This window comes from Plecotus auritus, assembly GCF_963455305.1.
Source record: "Plecotus auritus genome assembly, chromosome: X".
In the NCBI taxonomy this organism is placed as follows: domain Eukaryota; kingdom Metazoa; phylum Chordata; class Mammalia; order Chiroptera; family Vespertilionidae; genus Plecotus; species Plecotus auritus.
In genome coordinates this window covers 16661612-16682545 of record NC_137784.1, presented here as the reverse complement: position 1 = coordinate 16682545, position 20934 = coordinate 16661612, and the positions used below count along the sequence as shown (strand labels likewise).

Below are 20934 nucleotides of genomic sequence, written 5' to 3'. Positions count from 1 at the left end.
CTGTATTGGTATACCCACATATAGCTGAGGACTTTAAGGAAGTTCTATTGCAATTTGGCATCCTCTGCTTTTTTTTTTTTTTTTTTTACTCAGTCCCATGTATTCTAAATGAAAGGGCCTTTGAGTGGGGATATCACCATCCAGAGTAGAACAGTCTTAGGGAGATAAAATCATCTAGCACCCCACAAACATGTCTTTAGATCAGAGAAAACAAAAATAGAACACTTTTTCTTCTTTTCCTTCAGTATAACATGACACAGACTTCCTTGGGGAAGAAGGGGAGTTGCCATGATCTGACTAATTCATTGACTCAGTTTTATTCTCTCTTCATTTACTCATTTAATTTGCATTTCTTGAGCAACCTGCCATGTGCTAGACACAGGGGCACTGATCTTGGTGCTGGGGATGCAAAAACAGTCAAGGCATAATGTGCGCTTTCAGAATGTCCTCTTTCTACAAGAAGACAGACATTGAAAACACTTTCGTTATTGGAAGATGTGCTATGCAGTTGCAGGGCGCACCATACTCATTGCATGTCCCAGACGTTGAGGATTCTGCCCAGTGGTGTCAGTCAAGACTTCCCAGAGGCATAACCATGAAGCTGGATGTTGCAGGATGAGGAGGAATGCTGTGGCTGATGTGAGCGGGGAAGGAGGATCCAAGGCCGAAAGGAAGGGCTGGGCATGAGCATATGCTAGGAGCTGGGTGAGTGCATGGTGCATCCAGGTCTAGGATGATGAACACTCCGTGTTAATGGTGGAACAGGAGCATGCAGACCTGAGCCTGGAAGTCAGCTGGGCCAGATGGGAAAGCCTCACTGGCACAGCAGGAGCTGCAGCTTTGCCCTGCAAAGGAGGAGTAAAGAAGATGGGTCAACCGAGTCCCTCTTACTTTTTTCTCGTCATCTCCCCTTTCCTATCTGAACAGGAATGTTCGTTCCAACTCAGAGAACAGAAGGCATCTCGACATCAGATATCATCACCAGAATTGTCCGGGACTATGATGTTTATGCCCGTCGCAACCTCCAGAGAGGGTACACAGCGAAGGAACTGAATGTCAGCTTCATAAATGTAAGTGTGCCACTTCGTACCCTCTGAAGGCCACCAAAGCACACCGCTGTCGCCATTTATTGAGCACTTAGTATATGCCACGCAGTGTTCTTGATGTTTTACATTCATGGTCTCATTCAATCCACATAGCAACCCAATGATGTATTACCATCCCCATTTTACAGATGGAGAAACCAATGTTCAAAGGGGTAACATAAGTCAACCAAGGCACACAGGTAGTGAGCCCCACATTTTATAAAGGAACTGCCTCCCTCCCCTCCCCTCCCCTCCCCTCCCCTCCCCTTCCCTCCCCTCCCCTCCCCTCCCCTCCCCTCCCCTTAATGTTCCTCTTTAGAGTTCTCAGACCTGGGCCAACGGTTTCTGGGAGATCTGCTCTCATGAAAAGCAAGAGTTTTCTTCTGACCCTAGCCGGTTTGGCTCAATGGATAGAGGGTTGGCCCTTGGACTGAAGTGTCCTGGGTTCGATTCTGGTCAAGGGCACGTACCTTGGTTGCAGACTCGATCCCCAGCCCCGGTCGGGGGCCAGGCAGAAGGCAATCGATTGATGTGTCTCTCTCACATTGATGTTTCTCTCTCTGTCTCTCCCCGTCCCTTCACTCTCTCTAAAAATCAATGGAAATATATCCTCGGGTGAGGATTAACAACAGCAACAACAATAGTTCTCTTCTGCTCAAAGGGAAGGAAGGAGGGCAGAGGGGATGGAAAGCTAAACCCAGAGAAAATGCTTTCTTGTTCTAACATTTTTAAATTTTCATTTTAGTAAAGCCTCACAGATGCTCACTAGACACCTTAAAAACAGTTTTTTCTTGTCCAGAGAAATTACAGCTGCTTAAATAAAGCCTAAAGTCTTTGGCTTCCTTGGGCATTTCTGCCATATTGTTCGCACAGAGCTGCTGTTAGCTTAATAATAGAGTAGCTGTTGAAACAATCTTTAAAACAAGCAAAACAAACTGTTCAAAAGCAGAGGGCAGCCCAGTTGCTGGAGGTGATGGTAGCGAGTCTGGACAACTGTATTAGCCTAGACTCCAAGGAGCCCAGGCAGTTGATTAAAACAAGAACTCTCCATCCATCCAGAATTTCACCCCCCCGACCCCAAATAGATACTGTATTTTCAACGAGGGATTTTTCTATAAAACTAGATGCTTAGAATTACGCGCCGCCATAATTATCCAGCAGCTTACACAGATTGGTCACTGGTACCTTCACAACGAGGAGGGGCTCATTCATTGTAAATCGGGGATTATTAGTTGTCCCCGCAAGACGGGGGTGGAGGGGGGGGTTGGTGGGCCAGGCTCTGTGGCTTCATGCAAGCCGGGCAACAAAGTGGAAAACGTCAGCTTCAAGTGGCACCAGAAATAAGTGGCTGAGAAGAATTCAGTCACCGCGATTGGTGTCTCACAGGGAATTAAGCCCCGGTTCTTTCAAGGAATTCAACTGATCTCTTAAACTGAATTCAGTCAACCATCCAAGCATGTGGAGCCGTTTCCAAAAGTTCTTGCTCACGCTCTTTAAGCGGCCTTTGGATAAGCCCCTGAGCTCAGGGAACCGTGCAATCAGCATGGACGCTCTCGTGCCTTTTTCTGTGACAACAAACCTGGCTGCAGCCTGGAGAGAGAGTCAAATGTGTTGGAGGGGCGTGTAGATGAGTCACAGAACCCGAGAGGTGGCTGGGACCTGCCGAGGGTCAGTCACCCTGTCCAAGTCCCTCCATGTAGGAATGAGGAAAGCTGAGCTCCGAGGGTACCTGGCCAAGGCCCCTCAGCAAAGTAGAGGTGGAGGCTGCAGCAGCCTCCCAGCCTTGTGACTCCCGATCCAGTGCTCATTCTACTACTCTGTGCTGCCCCTGAGAGCTGTTATAATAACCATATAGTAAAAATAGCTGAGTGGCCCAGCTGACATGGCTCAGTGGTTGAGCGTCGACCCATGAACCAGGAGGTCACGGTTTGATTCCTGGTCAGGGCACATGACCAGGTTTTGGCCTCGATCCCCAGTGTGGGTTGTGCAGGAGGCAGCCAATCAATGATTCTCTCTCATCATTGGTATTTCTGTCCCTCTCTTCCTTTCTGAAGTCAACTATATATATATATATATATATATATATATATATATATATATATATATAGCTGAGTGGCAGCACGTATAGCTCACGCCCCACCCTGAGGCTGCAGTGAAGTTTGGAAAGTCTAAATCAGGGAATCCTGACCCAGTTTTGCAATAGTGCAGGTGCCTCGAGAAAATCTGAAATATGAACTGCAGTCCCGTGTAGTGAAGAAAAATGAAAAAGCTTATTACCTATTTAGGAGAAAACATATGATGATTTCATGGAGGGGAGAAACCTCTGTCTCATGTTATTTTCGTGGTTTTCATACCACTCTCATCGGGTAACAGGATTAAATGCCTATGCCACTTAATAGCGATGAAACAGACAACACACACTGAGCTTTTACTAAATGCCAGGCTGTGCCAAAGCGCATTCTTGCATTAGTTTATCTAATTGTTGCAGCAACCCTATAGGGTAGGGATAATGATCCCATTTCACAGATGAGGAAACTGAGGCTTAGAGGTGCCATGTGACTTGCTTAACATACAATGCCTTCCAGGCATACAGATATTAGCACTGCTGCATAAAGGCTGTAAGACAAAGTCCCAGTCAAAAGAAGCTATCAGGATAAGAGAATTCTTCACCACCAAGGAAATCAATGCAGTTCAGTTAGCTTAATGGAAAATACCATTACAATGAGAAGTTTAGCATAACACGCGGATTCTAAGGCCCAGCAAATGACCCACTTTTTCAATCCATATTGGTTTTAACAAAACGTCTCAGTAAAACGGAAGACTCAGGAAGCCTCTGAGGGGCCATTCTATGTTCATTTATACTTTGGCTAAGTCCCAGCAGAATTGGGGGGGGTGTATTTGCCCAATATCTACCCATAATAAAGAGCAAATATATATTTTTGTTCTTCTCTTACATAAGTGAATTCAACTAAGACATTTACAAAAAAGAGACTATTAAAACCAGTTGTACTTCACTTGTACATATCCAGCAAGACTAATGATAAGTGCCTTTTCTTTTTCTTTTTTTAAATCCTCACTTGAGGATATTTTTCCATTGATTTTTAGAGAGAGGGAAAGACAGAGAGAAATATCCATATGAGAGAAACACATCGATTGGTTGCCTCTTGCACGTGCCCTGATCAGGTCCTGGGTCAGGGAGGAGCCTGCAACCGAGGTACATGCCCTTGACCGGAATTGAACCCGGGACCCTTCAATCTGCAGGCCAATGCTCTATCCACTGAGCCAAACTGGCCAGGGTGACAAGTGACTTTTCTAATCAGAGATGTGCCTTCCCATCAATCCAGCTCTTGGGAAATAGTAACATCCTGACTCTTCAGATTAGGAACACAAGTTGAAATAAAATATAACCATTACTGTGAATGACGGATCTCTCTCATGCCCTCTCCGATAAATCCATTTTTCCCCTCCTCTACTTTTTAACCAGGAGAAGAAATACCGCTTTCAAAACCAGGTAGACAAGATGAAAGAAAAAGTTAAGAATGTGGAGGAAAGATCGAAGGAATTTGTTAACAGAGTGGAAGAAAAGAGTCATGATCTAATTCAAAAGTGGGAAGAGAAGTCAAGGGAATTCATTGGCAACTTCTTAGAACTGTTTGGGCCAGATGGAGCATGGGTATGTAATTATTTCACTTGGCCCCGCGATGATGGGTGTTTTCAGTGTATCTTCTTTCTCACGTAACTACTCAAGGGTGTCCCTTATCTCAGTCCAATATGTGGCCTCCACTTTGGGCATCAATCAGCCTGAGTGACTTCAAGTTCATGTCACTTCCTTATTTAGTTCCTGCTTTACCCCTCAATATAGTACCCAATAGTACCCAAAGCCAGCTCTTGTCCAGAGCTTAAAGCCATTTGGTAGTCATTGAGTGTAATTACTGCAGAGGTTGGTTCTGTAGCTCATCTCAGGTTCCCAGTGGGAGGTGATCCAAAGCTTGATGATAAAGGTGAACTGAGTCAGTGGCATCATGGAACTTGTGTTGTAAGACAAGGCTAACCGGCTCTTGGATCAACCAGGGGAGGAGGGTGCAAACGAAACAGCTGCCTAAGTCAGCTTTTCTTACCAGAAACTCTCCTCTTTCATTCGTTGGAAGGGAGAGAAGAGGTAGGATTTGGCCCTGCATCTATACCCATCATGCCCTGATTTCCCTGTGTTTTTTTTTTCTCTTTTTTCCCCCTCCTGTTTTTTCCATGGCATGTATATGTTGGCACAAAAGTCTTTGGGCACTGATGCCACAATATGACTCTTAAAACAGAGAGAAAATGTCAAGGGTCTCTTGCCTAAATACTATAGAAAATTCTGAATGAAATATATGAGAAGGGAAAAGAAAATTCTGGAAACCATCTTGAACTCCCTTGGTATTTTCTATTGTATGTGCACTTCCAGAGTAAATAACCAACATTGTCAGCAGAGTTAATGAGGGTTCTATGAAAGAGATACTTTTACAGCTAACTTCCTTTTAAAACAAAAATAAATGATTCCATTTCATTTCCCTGATTTTAAGTAGCCTAGATTTCCTATTATGACATGAGAAGTCTCTAACAAAATCCACTTCGGTTTAATTATTTTATTGATGGGTTGTCACTCCTGCCTCTCTGCTCATTTGAGCTGGTTCATTAGAGGATTATCTAAAAGTAAAACACTCAATTAGTAATAGAAAAAGAACAACGTGTGAGAAATGGGAAAGAGACGCTTTGCTGAAAGCCTAGTGGTTTCTAAGTGATTATAAAGGGAGGTTATCTCAGGCCAACCATGTCCTGTTGGCTGAATCTGCACGGGGCTGCTTTAACCCTTGTTGGCCTCCAGAAAGAGATGGCAAGAGTGGAGGAGCCAAAGGCTGGGTTCCTTTTACTTTTCCCCTGGGCATGTTAACATTTTTGCTCAGGTCAGTTGAATTCGTGGGACCGTATGAATGTCCTTGTGTGTGCACAGTACTGGGGAAACACATGAGGATAAAGTGCACACCCTGTTCTCTGGCGTTCCATGGTCTCCATAACATAAAGTCTGAAGTTTCCTATTAACCTAGTGTGTAACTTAATGGTTCACTTTTTCACAACTGATCTTCAGACGCTGAAGAAACAGCTAGCGGTGTGTTAATGAAACCATGTAGGTATCCACGTGCTTATAGGGACTCAGAAATGTGTCTGCTGAGAAGCTCTGGTGTTGCGACTCAAGGGGGTGGGTGTTTTCTTCATATGGAGTGAGCAAAGGCAGGGAAGGAATATCATTTCGTGGAAACTGTGTAGATCCTAGTCGTTTCAGGCTCCCAATGAAGGTGAATAGTAGCTGGAATTGTTCTGGGGTCGGGGGTCAGGTGACAGCGAGCTGAGGTGATTTTTAAGTAAAGGAAACCCAGCTTAGAGACTGGAGGTTTTCCTTTTTAAAACTTGCTATTAGTGTCAAAACTGTTATTAACATTAATTTACTGTATCAGCCAGACTTAGACATTACTTTTTTTCTGTTGACATTAAAAGTACAGGAATAGTTACAAGGATGTTAAATGCCAAGATAAGTAATTTGCTTTTCATGAATATGCTATTACTATAATAATTCTTTATTTGTGAATTTGGGACTGGAACTCATTTCTTAAAATAGAGGACCTGCATTATCTGAAAATACAGTACTGATACAAATAACCCAAACTTGAAAAGGCAAAAAATAGAAGGATTTAGGTTACAAAATTCATAGAACCTTCCGGCATTTGCAAAGGATATGCCGTGGCTAGAATCTTGCATATCTACATCGATCTATATTGACCTATATGATCAATATATACAAATACATATAGTTCTGGATACAAAGCTTGGTTACAACTTGATCTTTGATGGATCAAATTTAGCAGGCAGCCAAAACCGGTTTGGCTCAGTGGATAGAGCGTCAGCCTGCGGACTGAAGGGTCCCAGGTTCGATTCCGGTCAGGGGCATGTGACTTGGTTGCGGGCACATCCCCAGTGGGGGGTGTGCAAGAGGCAGCTGATCGATGTTTCTCTCTCATCGATGTTTCTGACTATCTATCCCTCTTCCTTCCTCTCTGTAAAAAATCAATAAAATATATTTAAAAAAAAAATTTAGCAGGCAGACCTGGTTTGATTGGCCCTCATAGGACTAATAGACTAATCCTGGTATATTTGGAGAGGACAATACACAAGGATATGAATACTAGGAGGTGGTGGGGCCATCTTGGCAGATGGCTACCACAATTGCATTTGAGGATTTGAACAGGCAATCAGCTTCTCAATCACTAGAATATACTATCTGTTCCCATTTATTCAGTCTCATTAGTGGATTATCAGAGCCCAAGATAGCATTTTTCAATCTCATCACCTACCACCCTATTTATTTAAGTATAGTCATGCACCACATAAAGATGTTTCAGTCAAAGATGGACCACGTATATGATGGTGGTCTCATAAGATTATAATGGAGCTGAAAAATTACTATCACCTAGTGATGTCATAGCCATCTATATATATAAAAGCCTAAGTGACCGAACAACCGAACCAGTTAATGGGTTGCTATGATGCGCACTGACCACCAGAGAGCAGATGCTCAATGCAGGAGCTGCCCCCTGGTGGTCAGTGCACTCCCACAGCCAATCTCCCGCAGTCCCTCCCTGATTGGAGTCCCTCCCCCAGGCTGGCCAACCCTGATGGCCCCGATCAGGACTAGGCAAGATGTCCCAAACGGGCCCAATCGCCAGCCAGCCAAGGGACCCCACCCATGCACAAATTCGTGCACCAGGCCTCTAGTCTATATATATAAAAGCCTAAGCGACCAAATGACCAAACGACCGGTCACTATGACATGCACTGACCACAAGGGGGCAGACGCTCAATGCAGGAGCTGCCCCCTGGTGGTCTGTGCACTCTCACAGACAACCTCCCGTGGCCAGCCAACCTCTCACAGTCCCTCCCCCCGGCTGGCAGGTCTCGATCGGCCCCCATCGGGACTGGGCAAGATGGCCCCGATTGGCCCCGATCGGCCCCGATCACCGGCCAGGCTGAGGGACCCCACCCATGCATGAATTCGTGCACCGGGCCTGTAGTTGTAGTATAACACATTACTCTTGAGTTTGTGGCAATGCTAGTATAAACAAACTATGATGCTGCCAGTCCCATAAGAGCATAGCACATACAATTAAGTACAGTACATCATACTTGACAACGGTAATAGAGGACTATGTTACTGGTTTATATATTTGCTATACTATACTTTTGTCAGTAGTTGATAGTTGTTCTATTTATAAAATTTGCTATAGACATATGCTGTGTTACACCAGCAGCAGCTTCATACATCTCATGTCTACTGGGTCTCTTGATTACATTATTTCCTCTTGAACTCGATTTACTCTGGTGTTTTGTTGTAACGTGCTGTACAGGCCTGTAGCCTAGGAGCAATAGGCTATACCAGCGGTGGTGGGGGGAGGGGGAGAACATCCAGCCTGTGGGCCGTATAAGGCCTGAGAAATCATTTGGCCTGGCCCTGCCAAGGCATTAGGGGTGAGTTAATGAAATGTTTGACCAAATAGAGCAGGCTAATTTTTAAGTTGATCATTTTGTATGGCCTGTGAATGATGTTATAAATATCCAAATGGCCCTTGGCAGAAAAAAGGTTCCCCACCCCTGGGCTATCCCATAGGGCCTAGGTGTAGTAAGCTACACCATCTAGGTTTGTATAAGTGCACTCTATGATGTCTACACAATGATGAACTTGCCCATGCCATTTCTCAGAATGCATCCTTGTCGTTAAGTGATACATGACTGTATGTGCTTGATTCTTGTAACCTCTTGACATACTCAAAAGACAGCCTGTAACCCAAGCATAGTGCCAAAGTGAAGCTTTCCCAACAGAGATTTGGTATTACCTCTCTTGGAAGGGGGTGTCTCTTTGAAAGACACTATCAAAGGAGGGGCTTTAAAGAAGTTAAATTTTGAAGTTTTGTTGCCATGGTGGAGGCGACACCATTCACTTCCGAGGTATTAAGTGGCAAGGAGCCAGGACTGAGGTAGGCTGAATCAGCTTTCAGTTAGGTTTTGGGATAGGGCCTTCCTAGTCAAAGTTGTTTTTTGTTTGAAGTATCTGAATCCAGAGCAGACACATTCTACTTAAACATTAGTGCCCCAACCACATGTGCTGTTTTTTAAACACATGTATTATTTGGAATGATCTTCCACTATATTCCTTCATTGACTGAACACAGAGAATCATTTCCGGTTTGAAGTGAAAGTGGGTCTATTCTATCTTACCATATGAATGTAGACCCTTTCCTTGGAGCACCAGGAAACAATGACCTTAAGTGCAAATTTCTAGTTCATCCTGAACCACAAACTCCCTCTACCCCAATTTAATCAGTTGGCCAACCAAACAGGCCTTTGCCATCTGACATATGAGATTACCTTAAAAAAAAAAAAAAGGACTGATGTTGTGTTTTAGAAAAAACAGATTTATCTGATGGGAGGTCCATTGGTGGTAGCTAGGTGCTGGGGGTGGAAGGGTGGGTAAAATGAGTGAAGGGAATCAAAAAGCACAAGTTTCCACTTATAAAATAAACTAGAGGCCCAGTGCATGAAATTCATGCACAGTGGGGGGTTCCCTCAGCCCGGCCTGCAATCTCTCTAATCTAGGACCCCTGGGGGGATGTCCAACTGCTGGTTTAGGCCCGATCCCACAATCGGACATCCCTCTCACAATCCAGGACCACTGGCTCCTAACTGCTTGTCTGCCTGCTTGATTGCCCCTAACCACTCTGCCTGCCAGCCTGATCACCCCAACTGTCCTCCCCTGCCAGCCTGATCACCCCCAACTGCCCCCCCCCGCTGGCCTGATCACCCCCAACTGCCCTCCCCTGCTGGCCTGATCCCCCTAACTGCTCTCCCCTGATGGCCTGATTGCTCCCAAATGCTCTCTCCTGCTGGCGTGATTGCCTTTAACCACCTCTGCCTTGGCCCCGCCACCATGGCTTTGTCCGGAAGGTCTCCTGGTCTAATTAGCATATTACTCTTTTATTAGTATAGATAAGCCTTGGGGGTGCAATGTACAGCATGGTGACTATATGTAATACTGTATTGCATACTTAAAAGTTGCTAAGAGACTAGATCGTAAAAGTTCTCATCACAAAATTGTATAACTATGTGTGGTGATGGATGTTAACTAGTCTTATTGTGGTGATCATTTCACAATATATACAAGTATTGAATCATGTTATACACCCGAAACTAAAATATGTCAATTATATTTCAATTAAAAAAATAAATGTGAACATAGACTTTTTTTCTCTATTGTTTACTCCTGTATCCTTAAGGCTTAGATTAATGCCTGAACCATACATAGTGTGCTATCAGGAAATATTTGTTGAAAGAATGAATGATCAATTTTCAGACTTTTCATGTCAGGAAAACCTTCCATAATACTTTGTAATAAACAAAGTGTTTCTTTTCAACTTCTATCATGAAAATATACCATGCTAGTAAAACAAAAACAAAACAAAAAAAACAAATCCCATTGTGTGTGTGTGTCTCTACATATACTACTATAATGAGATATTATTTGTATCTACCACATTTTGTTTATCCCTTCATTCATTGGTAGACATTTGAATTGTGTCCACCTTTGGGTTACTGTGAATAGTGCTGATATACACATGGATATACAAATATCTGCTTAAGTCCCTGCTTTCAATTATTTTGGGTTTGTACCCAAAAGTGGAATTGCTATATAATATGGTAATTCTAGGTTTTTGGGTTGTTTTTTTAACTGCCATGCTATTTTCCATAGTGGCTGCACCATTTTATATTCTCACCATAATACACAGGGTTCTAATTTCCCTATATCCTCACTAGTACTTGCTTTTTAATCCTATCTAATAAAAGAGTAATATGCAAATTGACCACCACTCCAACACACAAGATGGCTGCCCCATGTGGTCAAAGATGGCTGCCCTCATGTGGACACAAGATGGCCACCACAAGATGGCCAGCAGGGGAGGGCAGTTGGGAGGGACCAGGCCTGCAAGGGAGGACAGTTGTGGGCGTTCAGGCCAGCAGGGGAGGGCAGTTGGGAGGGACCAGGCCTGCAAGGGAGGGCAGTTTTGGGCGATCAGGCCAGGAGGGGAGAGCAGTTGGGGGGCACCAGGCCTGCAAGGGAGGGAAGTTGGGGGTGATCAAGCCTGCAGGGGAGGGCAGTTAGGGGTGACCAGGCTGGCAGAGGAGGGCAGTTAGGAGTGACCTGGCCTTCAGGGGAGGGCAGTTAGGAGTGACCTGGCCTTCAGGGGAGGGCAGTTAGGGGTGACCAGGCCAGCAGGGGAGGGCAGTTTGGGGCAATCAGGCTGGCAGGGGAGCAGTTAGGCATCAATCAGGCTGGCAGGGGAGTGGTTAGGGGGTGATCAGGCTGGCAGGCAGAAGCGGTTAGGGGCAATCAGGAAGGCAGGCAGGTGAGCAGTTGGGAGCCAGCAGTCCTGGATTGTGAGAGGGATGTCCGACTGCCCGTTTAGTCCCGATCCTACCAGGATCAAGCCTAAATGGGCAGTCAGACATCCCTTGAGGGGTCCCAGATTGGAGAGGGTACAGGCTGGGCTGAGGGACCGCCCCCCCCCCCTGCATGAATTTCGTGCACCGGCGCCTCTAGTATCTTTATAATAGGTATTTTAATGGCACTGCTATTTTTTTAAAAAGTATATTTTATTGACTTTTTTTACAGAGAGGAAGGGAGAGGGATAGAGAGAAACATCGATGAGAGAGAAACATCAATCAGCTGTCTCCTGCACACCTCCTACTGGGGATGTGCCCGCAACCAAGGTACATGCCCTTGACCAGAATCGAACCTGGGATCCTTCAGTCCACAGGCTGACGCTCTATCCACTGAGCCAAACCGGTTAGGGTGCACTGCTAATTTTTAAGACAGTTTTTATCTTGAGAAAATAAATAGAAAATTTAGTTTGTGGATTTGAATTAGATATCCCACTTGAGTCTTTTTGACAGTGGTTTTAAAAATTGTCTTTCAACAAATGCTTAAGTAAAACATGAATAATCATGGAAAGCTTCTTATTATGTAAGTGGCTAATTACAAACCATTGATCATGACAAGGGGCTCACTTCCTGGCTGGGTAGCCTTGAGTAAGTTCTTTGCCTCTCAGTCACCTACCAGGGGTGTTGGGAGGATGAAATTATTTTTTAAAACATATTTTTATTGATTTCAGAGAGGGAGAGAGAGAGAGAAACATCAAGGATGAGAGCGAATCACTGATCGGCTGCCTCTTGCATGCCCCACACTGGGGATCTAGCCCGAAACCTGGGCATGTGCCCTGACTGGGTATCGAACCATGACTTCCTGGTTCACAGGTCGACGCTCAACCACTGAGCCATGCAGGCTGGGCAGGAATAAATTGTTTTATATATATAGCCCTTTAACAGTGCCTGGCAGGCAGGTATCAGACACTGTAAGCCTTAGTCGTTTATTGATTTGGCCACAACTGAAACTCTCTCCTTGAGTTCTGTTGTTTCCCAGAGGATAACTAGGATATTTTTTGTTTCTTTTTGGGCAGACATGTGGGAATCTATCTGAAACACTGAAATCTTTAAAGACATTTGTGATGACATTTACTGCCTCAGTGGACGTTAAGAACTTCTTAAAAGGGAAAACTTTGTAGGAGGGAAAAATACTTTCATATGGACAGGATATAAATGGGATTATTTTCTTGGGAGAAATCTTTATAAATGGAAACCTCCTGATACAGTAAAAGACTGAATTAAAATACCCTTTCTCTTTGAAAATGCCATGCCAGGTCTTCATTATTTGTTATATTTCTAAAGTGCTTTTCTTCCCAGGAAGCTTATTACAAACTGTCTCCTGACCTGATTCAATTCAGCTTCTTTGTAGGGGAACCGCCCTTCAAAATGCACCAGTAACAGATCAGAGAGCTTGCGAATCGAGACCCCGAGTTATTTTGCAAGGATATCACATTTTAGGAAGTGCGACACCATTGTTTATCATTAAGGATTCAAGTGATTTCATCCCCTTAGGCAGAATATTCTCAGTTATGAGCTTAAGTCAAACCGTAATAGACAAGTCGTAGATTCCTTAGAAAGTGGGCTTCTAATGGAAATGCTGATAATCCATTAACAGCAGGAGGGCTAATGGCTGCCACTAAAAATACACTTAAAGATTACAGTAATAAAAATACATATTTTAAAGTGCATGCTAGAAGTTCAAGGATTTTTTTTTTAAATGTTGCTGTTAATAATAGGCCACCCTCTCCTTTTGGCATTTGATTTTTGTCTTATAAATGGGCTTCATCTATAGCATTTTTTTGGTTTAATTTTGAGAGGAGTTGGGTCTTTCGGCAGAGTTACCAGTACCTTTAATGGAAGGTGAATAATTGGTGTATTTGTAGAAGTGTGGAATTTTACATCTGGAAAGGATCTTAGCGATCAGCAAGCATCTCTATTATAGTATCTGCTAGAGGAGATTTGAGATTCTAAAAAGTAATGGGCTAGCCCTAGCTGGTTTGGCTCAGTGGATAGAGCATCGGCCTGTGGACTGAAAGGTCCCGGGATCGATTCTAATCAGGGCACATGCCCGGGTTGTAGGCTTGACCCCCAGTAGGGGGCGTGCAGGAGGCAGCCAATTAATGACTCTCATCATTAATGTTTCTATCTCTCTCTCCTTCTCCCTTCCTCTCTGAAATCAATAAAAATATATAAGAAATAAAAAGTAATGGGCTAGAGCTTATAAAAGGAAAATCAGTGCTGGGGGAACTGATGATGTACCTGAGGTCTTAACATTTTCTCACTTATGTCATTATAGCAATGCCCTTCAGCCTAATCTTGCCTCGGTCTTCTCTCTCTCCCTACAGTTATTGCTTTTTTATGATGATAAATTATGTGTTCATTACAGAACTATTCGAAAATAAAGAATACAAGGAGACTGAAATGCCTATGACATTCAGCCGCCACGAATGTTGGTATAATTGTAAATAATGTCAAACTCCGTTTTCTAGCAAGTTTTAATGATATATAAGGGAATTTCGTCTACAGTGGTCCTGTCCTGTCGGTCATTTCTGGTGACCTTTTTGCTTCTGTCTGGAAATATTTGTTGAAGAGCTCCTTATGGTTAGGAGCAACATTTAAGCGCAGGACCATTAGGCTACATTTTTTAAAATAAATGTACCAATTGAGAATAATTAGAAAAAGAGACGAAAGTTACCTGCAGTCTCTCACCACCCAGAGTTGTTACCATTAATATTTTCGGGGTCTTGCCCCAATCTTTTTCCCATCTAGATGTATAGGGTGTAGTGCATGTAGATGGGAAAAAGATTGGGGCAAGACCACAAAAATATTAATGGTAATGAGATGCAAAAGTAGGTTTATAGTTGTGGGTATAGAAAACATAGTCTATTCTTATATTACTATTTATTATTATATTATTTTTCATATGAACATCTGCAAACTTACTCTTGCGCGCCCCCCCCCCCACCGTATATCTAACCTTTTACAAAACTGGGGTCATGCAGATCATGTTGTAAAATCAATTTTACTTTGTAACAGCTCATGAACATTTTCTCACATGATTAAATATTCTTTAAGGACTTGATTTGCATCAGCTGCTTAGATATCCTCTCAGTTGTGCAAGATTTCTCTCACCTATTTAGGGCGTTTTCAGTTTTGTCTGTTATGACACTGCACTGAATATCCATGGATACAATAAACATTTACTTACATCTCTGATGACCTCTTCAGGAAAAAAGTATTTGCACCTATTTCCAAATTACCCCTCTCAAAGGTTCTATTCTACCCTTCCACTAGCAGTAACGTGAATGTGGTCTGGTTACTAAACTCTCACCAACACGGGCCATTACAAATTTTTAAAAATCTTAGAACAGTGATATCACCAAGATGACAACATAGGTCGTTACAGATTTTGCTCCCCCCGCCTCACAAGAAGAACTAATAACTATTTGTGGGCAAGACACCCCTGGGAGGAGCCTAGAACACATGGGTCAGGCTGAAGCACCCCCTGTACCAGAGACCCAGCCAGATTACATTAGAAGGGATAGAGTGGCTGTGTGCTAAGCAACTGCCCCTCCCCCAGGCTGGTGCAGCACCACACCAAGAGGTCTCCCTGAGCCTATGGTTCCTTCAGTGGGAAAAGAGAGCCCAGAGTGGACATCCAGCTCCCCCATCACTGTAGTCACTCCTTGGGAGCCACTACTCCAGCCTCGCCCCACAGGGGATCTGTAGCGCTTGCCCACAGGGAATCTCATTTTACAGAGAAGGGGAAGGGGTTTGAAACAATCAGCACTCTGATCTTGGCAGACCAAGGTCCTGCCTATAGCACCCAAGTAGTAGTCCAAGCCAGGATATTTGCTCATCTGCAGAGCCAAATCAGAGTGTAGTGTGAACAGCAACTCAGCAGGGTGCAGGGTGCTCTGATTTGGATACTCAAAGGTTTTTATGACCCTGGAGCCTGGCCTGCCTCTCCCAGGCAAGGGAGCTGAGTCATCCCTGGCCCAGCCTGATCAGAGTCTGGCCATAACACCTAGAAATCTGTGTAGCCCAGCAACACTGGACCGGAGTCCACCAGGTAGAACTGTTCTGGCTTCGGAGCTGGCTCTCCCACTGTGCGCATGCAGGGAAACTGACTCACAGTTCTGCCCATTTCTGAACGCAGCCTTTGCCTGCCCAAGCAGGGAACCTAATCAGACACACAGGAAGCTGCATAGCCCCTCCAACAGCCCTGCCTACAGTGGCACTTGAACAGAGCGCACAGCCCACGTCTCTCCCTACCTACACAACAAAACCGGTGGCCCCATCTAGTCATGGAATTCAGTGCAGTCTTGCCTGGTTCAGATTCCCACACAAAAACCATGCAGGCCCTAACCCAGCCATGGGCAAACTACGGCCCGCAGGCCGGATCCGGCCCGTTTGGCTGTTCTATCCGGCCCGCGGAGCCGAAAGAGTGGAGGGTTCTCTTGCTCTCCCCTCCGCTCCTTTACTTTGAATTTATATTAGTTCACACAAACACTCCATCCATGCTTTTGTTCCGGCCCTCCGGTCCAGTTTAAGAACCCATTGTGGCCCTCGAGTCAAAAAGCTTGCCCACCCCTGCCCTAGGGCCTGTCCTGCTGCCACATTTGCTAAGTGAAATAAGTTAGAGAAAGATAAATACTGTATGATCTCACTTATATGTGGAATCTAAAAACAATAAAACAGAAGCCGACCCATAAAGAACAACTTGCCTGGGCCAGCATGGCTCAATGGTTGAGCGTCAGCCTATGAACCAGAAGGTCACAGTTCAATTCCCGGTCAGGGCACATGCCTGGGTTGTGGGCTTGATCCCCAGTAGGGGCGTGCAGGAGGCAGCCGATCAATGATTCTATCTCATCATTGATATTTCTATCTCTCTGATATTTCTATCTCTCTGATATTTCTATCTCTCTCTCCCTCTCCCTTCTTCTCTGAAATCAATAAAAAAAAATAAAATAAAATAAAAAGAACAAGCTAATGGTTGCCAGAGGGGAGGCGGGGAGTACATACAGTACACTCAAGGATGACTTAACTGTTATATGCTGATAAAAATATGGATGAATGCCTGGTATTAGATTCACTGATATACATGTCATCCTCCTTGGAGGGTTATTCTTGGGAGGCAGAACTGCTGCAATAGTAATGAGATGCAGACTGCTAGCAAGTAACCAGGGATAGAGATAAATCAGCATTACTCATATGAGAAGGTACATCTTTATACCATTAATTCCTAGGCAAAGTAATTCCACCATCCTTTTCTTAAAAAGAGGGCATTGTAAATTGGGGGTGGGGGGGTGGAAGAGGGAAGGGTTAAAGCTTTAAGGATTTATCAATGAGTTGGCCTGAGTTTCTCAGGTGTGTCACTAGTGACTATTAGTTAGGAAATACCATATAAGCCCAGATGACAAACTTAAAGCTATAGACCTCAGCTACAGTCTTTTAAAATATACACTGAGTGGCCAGATTATTATGATCTCTGAACGCATAATAATCTGGCCACTCAGTGTGTGCATACACACACATATATATATATATATATATATATATATATATATATATATATTAGAGGCCCACTGCATGAATTCGTGCATGGGTGGGGTCTGGCCAGCCTGGCCAGGGGGAGGGGACATGAGCGATTGGCCGGCCTGCCTGCTGGTCGAACTCCTGGTCGAGGGGACAATTTGCATATTAGCCTTTTATTATATAGGATATACACTGAGTGGCCAGTTTATTATGCGTTCAGAGATCATAATAATCTGGCCACTCAGTGTATATATATTTTTAATTGACTTCAGAGAGGAAGGGAGAGAGAGAAACATCAATGATGAGAGAGAATCATTGATCGGCTGCCTCCTGCATGCCCCCCACTGGAGATCGAGCCCACAACCCAGGCATGTATCCTGACCAGGAATCGAACCATGATCTACTTGTTCATAGGTTGATGCTCAACCACTGAGCCATACCGGTTGGGCAGCCACAGTTTTCGAGATCTCCATAGATAAAAACAAAATGTAAACAATTTTAAATTACAACCCTGAATCCTCCCCTCTATCTCTCTCACCTCCCCAACCCCCCCCCCAAAAAAAAAAAAAACACAACAACCAAGAGAAACTAGAATAAAGCTCACTGGTTACAATAAATATTTATTTATTAATTTTTATTATTATTTTTTAAATATATATATTTTATTGATTTTTTACAGAGAGGAAGGGAGAGGGATAGAGAGTTAGAAACATCAATGAGAGAGAAACATCGATCAGCTGCCTCCTGCACACCTCCTACTGGGGATGTGCCAGCAACCCAGGTACATGCCCTTGACCGGAATCGAACCTGGGACCCTTCAGTCCGCAGGCTGATGCTCTATCCACTGAGCCAAACCGGTTAGGGCTACAATAAATATTTAGTCAAATTTAGATTCTGTAATGTGATAGTGGTGATGCATCACTCACTTACAACTCGAATTTAAAAGTAAGAAAACAAATGTAGTAAAAATAACCAGAAATGCAATAACCTGCTATTGTTTACACAATAAAAATATGGTAACGGTAACATCAATAACCTAAAATGTGAGGGGGAGGAGAAGTGAAAGCATAAAGTTTAGGAATTTCACTGAAGTCATCAGTGCAAAACAGGGTGCTATAATGTTACGATATTCTGTGTAAGCCTCATGGTAACCACAAGAGAAAAACTTGTAGGAATTACACATAAGAACATGATGAGCCAAAACCGGTTTGGCTCAGTGGATAGAGCATCAGCCTGTGGACTGAAAGGTCCCAGGTTCGATTCCGGTCAAGAGCATGTACCTTGGTTGCGGGCACGTCCCCAGTGGGGGGTGTGCAGGAGGCAGTGATCGATGTCTCTCTCTCATCGATGTTTCTAACTCTCTATCCCTCTCCCTTCCTCTCTGTAAAAAATCAATAAAATATATTTTTTAAAAAAGAACATGATGAGAAGTCAGACCATGCTAACCCAAAACACGCCACAACACAGAACTGTATGCCTTAAGCTTCTGAAGCGCCATCTGTCAACTATATCTGGGAAACAGCTGTTTGAAGTTGGGAGGTTTAAAAAATCTTGAAGTCTGATATATAAAAAGAAATCTCACTTCAGTCATTTTGCATTTGTTTGTTTACTAGTGATGCCAAACATTTTTTACGGTTCATTTTTAAGTCTTCTGTGAATTGCCTGTATATGCCATATGCTCATTTTTCTATGAAGGTTTTTACCTTTTTCTTTTTTGATGTTTAAGCTTTGTTTATATACTAAGATCCATAATGTGTAGTTAGGGGGTGCAAAAATTTTCCAGTTTTTTCTTTTGCTTTTTATCTATTTCATGGTGGCTTTTTTGAGGTCCAGAAAGTTTACTACAGCCAAACATTAATTCCTTTCCGGTATGGTTTCTTTCCTTCCTTTTATGCTCACACCCAAAGATATTTCTAAAACACCAATCTGATCATACCCCTCCATGGACTAAAACCTTCCAGGGGCTTTTTTTGGGGAAAAAAATCCATCCTTCTCCTGGTGCTCTAGTCACGCGTGCACATACACACACACACACACACGCACACACACGCACACACGCATGCACTCAGGCTTCTGGCCACGCCAATCGTATTGAGTACTTTCCACTTAGCTCCCTCTGCTTGGCCAGTGAGCCCTCCCCCAGCCCACGGGCTCCCTCCATGCCCCACCCCCCTTCCTGTGCATCAGCGAAGTCCCAGCTCACACATGACCACCTCCCGTACAGCCCCTGATCCCAGAGGGTTCAGTAGTGGTTTGTAAAATGAACCGCTCACACAACAAGCAAAGTCTAAAATAACCTAGTAGGAGCTCTAGCCAGTTTGGCTCAGTGGATAGAGCGTTGGCCTCCAGACGGAAGGGTCCCGGGTTCAATTCCGGTCAAGGGCATGTACCTCGGTTGTAGGCTCCCGCCCCTCCCCCTGGTTGGGGGTATGCAGGAGGCAACCAATCGATTTGTTTCTCTCACATTCGTCTCTCCCTCTCCCTTCTACTCTCTCTAAAAATCAATGGAAAAATATCCTCGGGTGAGGATTAAAATAAATAAAATAAAATAAAATAAAAAGAATTGGTTCTCAGGGACCGTTTAGGATCAAAAGACTGGACAGAGCTGCTGGCGGCTGAGTCTTGGTGATGAGCAAAGGACAGAAATAAGGGAAGAGAGCATGCGCAGGGTGTTCAGAAGTGGGTGGACAGATGTGTGTTGGGGATGGGGGGCGTGTGCTGCAGGCAAAGCGCAGAAGGTTAGATCCATGGGAAGCTCGGGGTGGCTTGGCACGCAGGGGCTCCCCAGAAAATCAGTGTTAGGGAAGGACTCGGCTCCCAAAGCACCAGGCAGCAGGCACCTGAGGTCCCAGACTGGGAAACCCATCTTGCCATCCAAACCTCCCGCACCCCCACAGCCCGCTGCATCGCCGGCTTTCCAGTTTCACGGGCTAGAAACTGGAGTCACTTGATGCCGCTTCCTCCCACGCCCCACAGCCCATCTGTCACGAGTCCTGCTGGTTCTGCCCTCAACATGCAGCCAGACCACATACTGCACGGTTCCATTTAGATGATACTTTAAAACTGGAGAACAGAAACCAGCTCTGCTGCCAGAGGCCGAGGAGGGGGTGACTACAAAGGGTCCTGAGGGAACTGAGTGCTGACGGGACATTCCTAGAATTTGTGGTGGTGATCACACAACTATAGGCGTTTATTGAAACTCACAGAACTGTATGCTAAAAAGTGTTACTTTAAGTAAAGGACACCTTAAGAATACCATGGGAAAAGAACATACCGGGCTCTGGCTGGTTTGGCTCAGTGGATAGAGCGTTGGCCTGCAGACTGCAGGGTCCCAGGTTCGATTCTGGTCAAGGGCACAGGCCCGGGTTGTGGGCTCGATCCCCAGTGTGGGGCGTGCAGGAGGCAGCCAATGATTCTCTCTCATCACTGATGTTTCTATCTCTCTCCCTCTCCCTTCCTCTCTGAAATCAATAAAAAAGAACATACCGAGACTCCAACCAAGCTCATGGCCATCACTCTGGTCCAAGGCACCATCGCAGTCTTAGATTCTCCTTGCAGCGGCTCCCGGCTCTTCCCCCTGCCCCTGCCCCTGCCCTTGCTTTGCTGTGGTCTGCTCCCAGCACTGCAGAGTGGTCCTTTTAAAACCAAAGTCAGTTTGTTATTTTTTTAAATATATTTTTACGTATGTCAGAGAGGAAGGGAGAGGGAGAGAGAGCTAGAAACACCAGTGGTGAGAGAGAATCATTGATGG

At 44.5% G+C, this 20934-nt stretch overlaps 1 protein-coding gene across 4 annotated transcripts in view; it reads left to right on the top strand.

The window, feature by feature from the left end:
• PCYT1B (phosphate cytidylyltransferase 1B, choline) overlaps positions 1–20934 on the top strand; it is a 93747-nt gene that overhangs the window by 67178 nt on the left and 5635 nt on the right. For 3 of the 4 annotated variants that reach the window (XM_080651936.1, XM_080651938.1, XM_080651935.1), the window contains 2 exons: positions 928–1070; positions 4570–4758. In XM_080651936.1, coding sequence (XP_080508062.1) covers positions 928–1070; positions 4570–4758 — 332 coding nt within the window. The remainder of the gene's footprint in view (positions 1–927; positions 1071–4569; positions 4759–20934) is intronic. The other variant, XM_080651937.1, reaches the window with a different exon arrangement.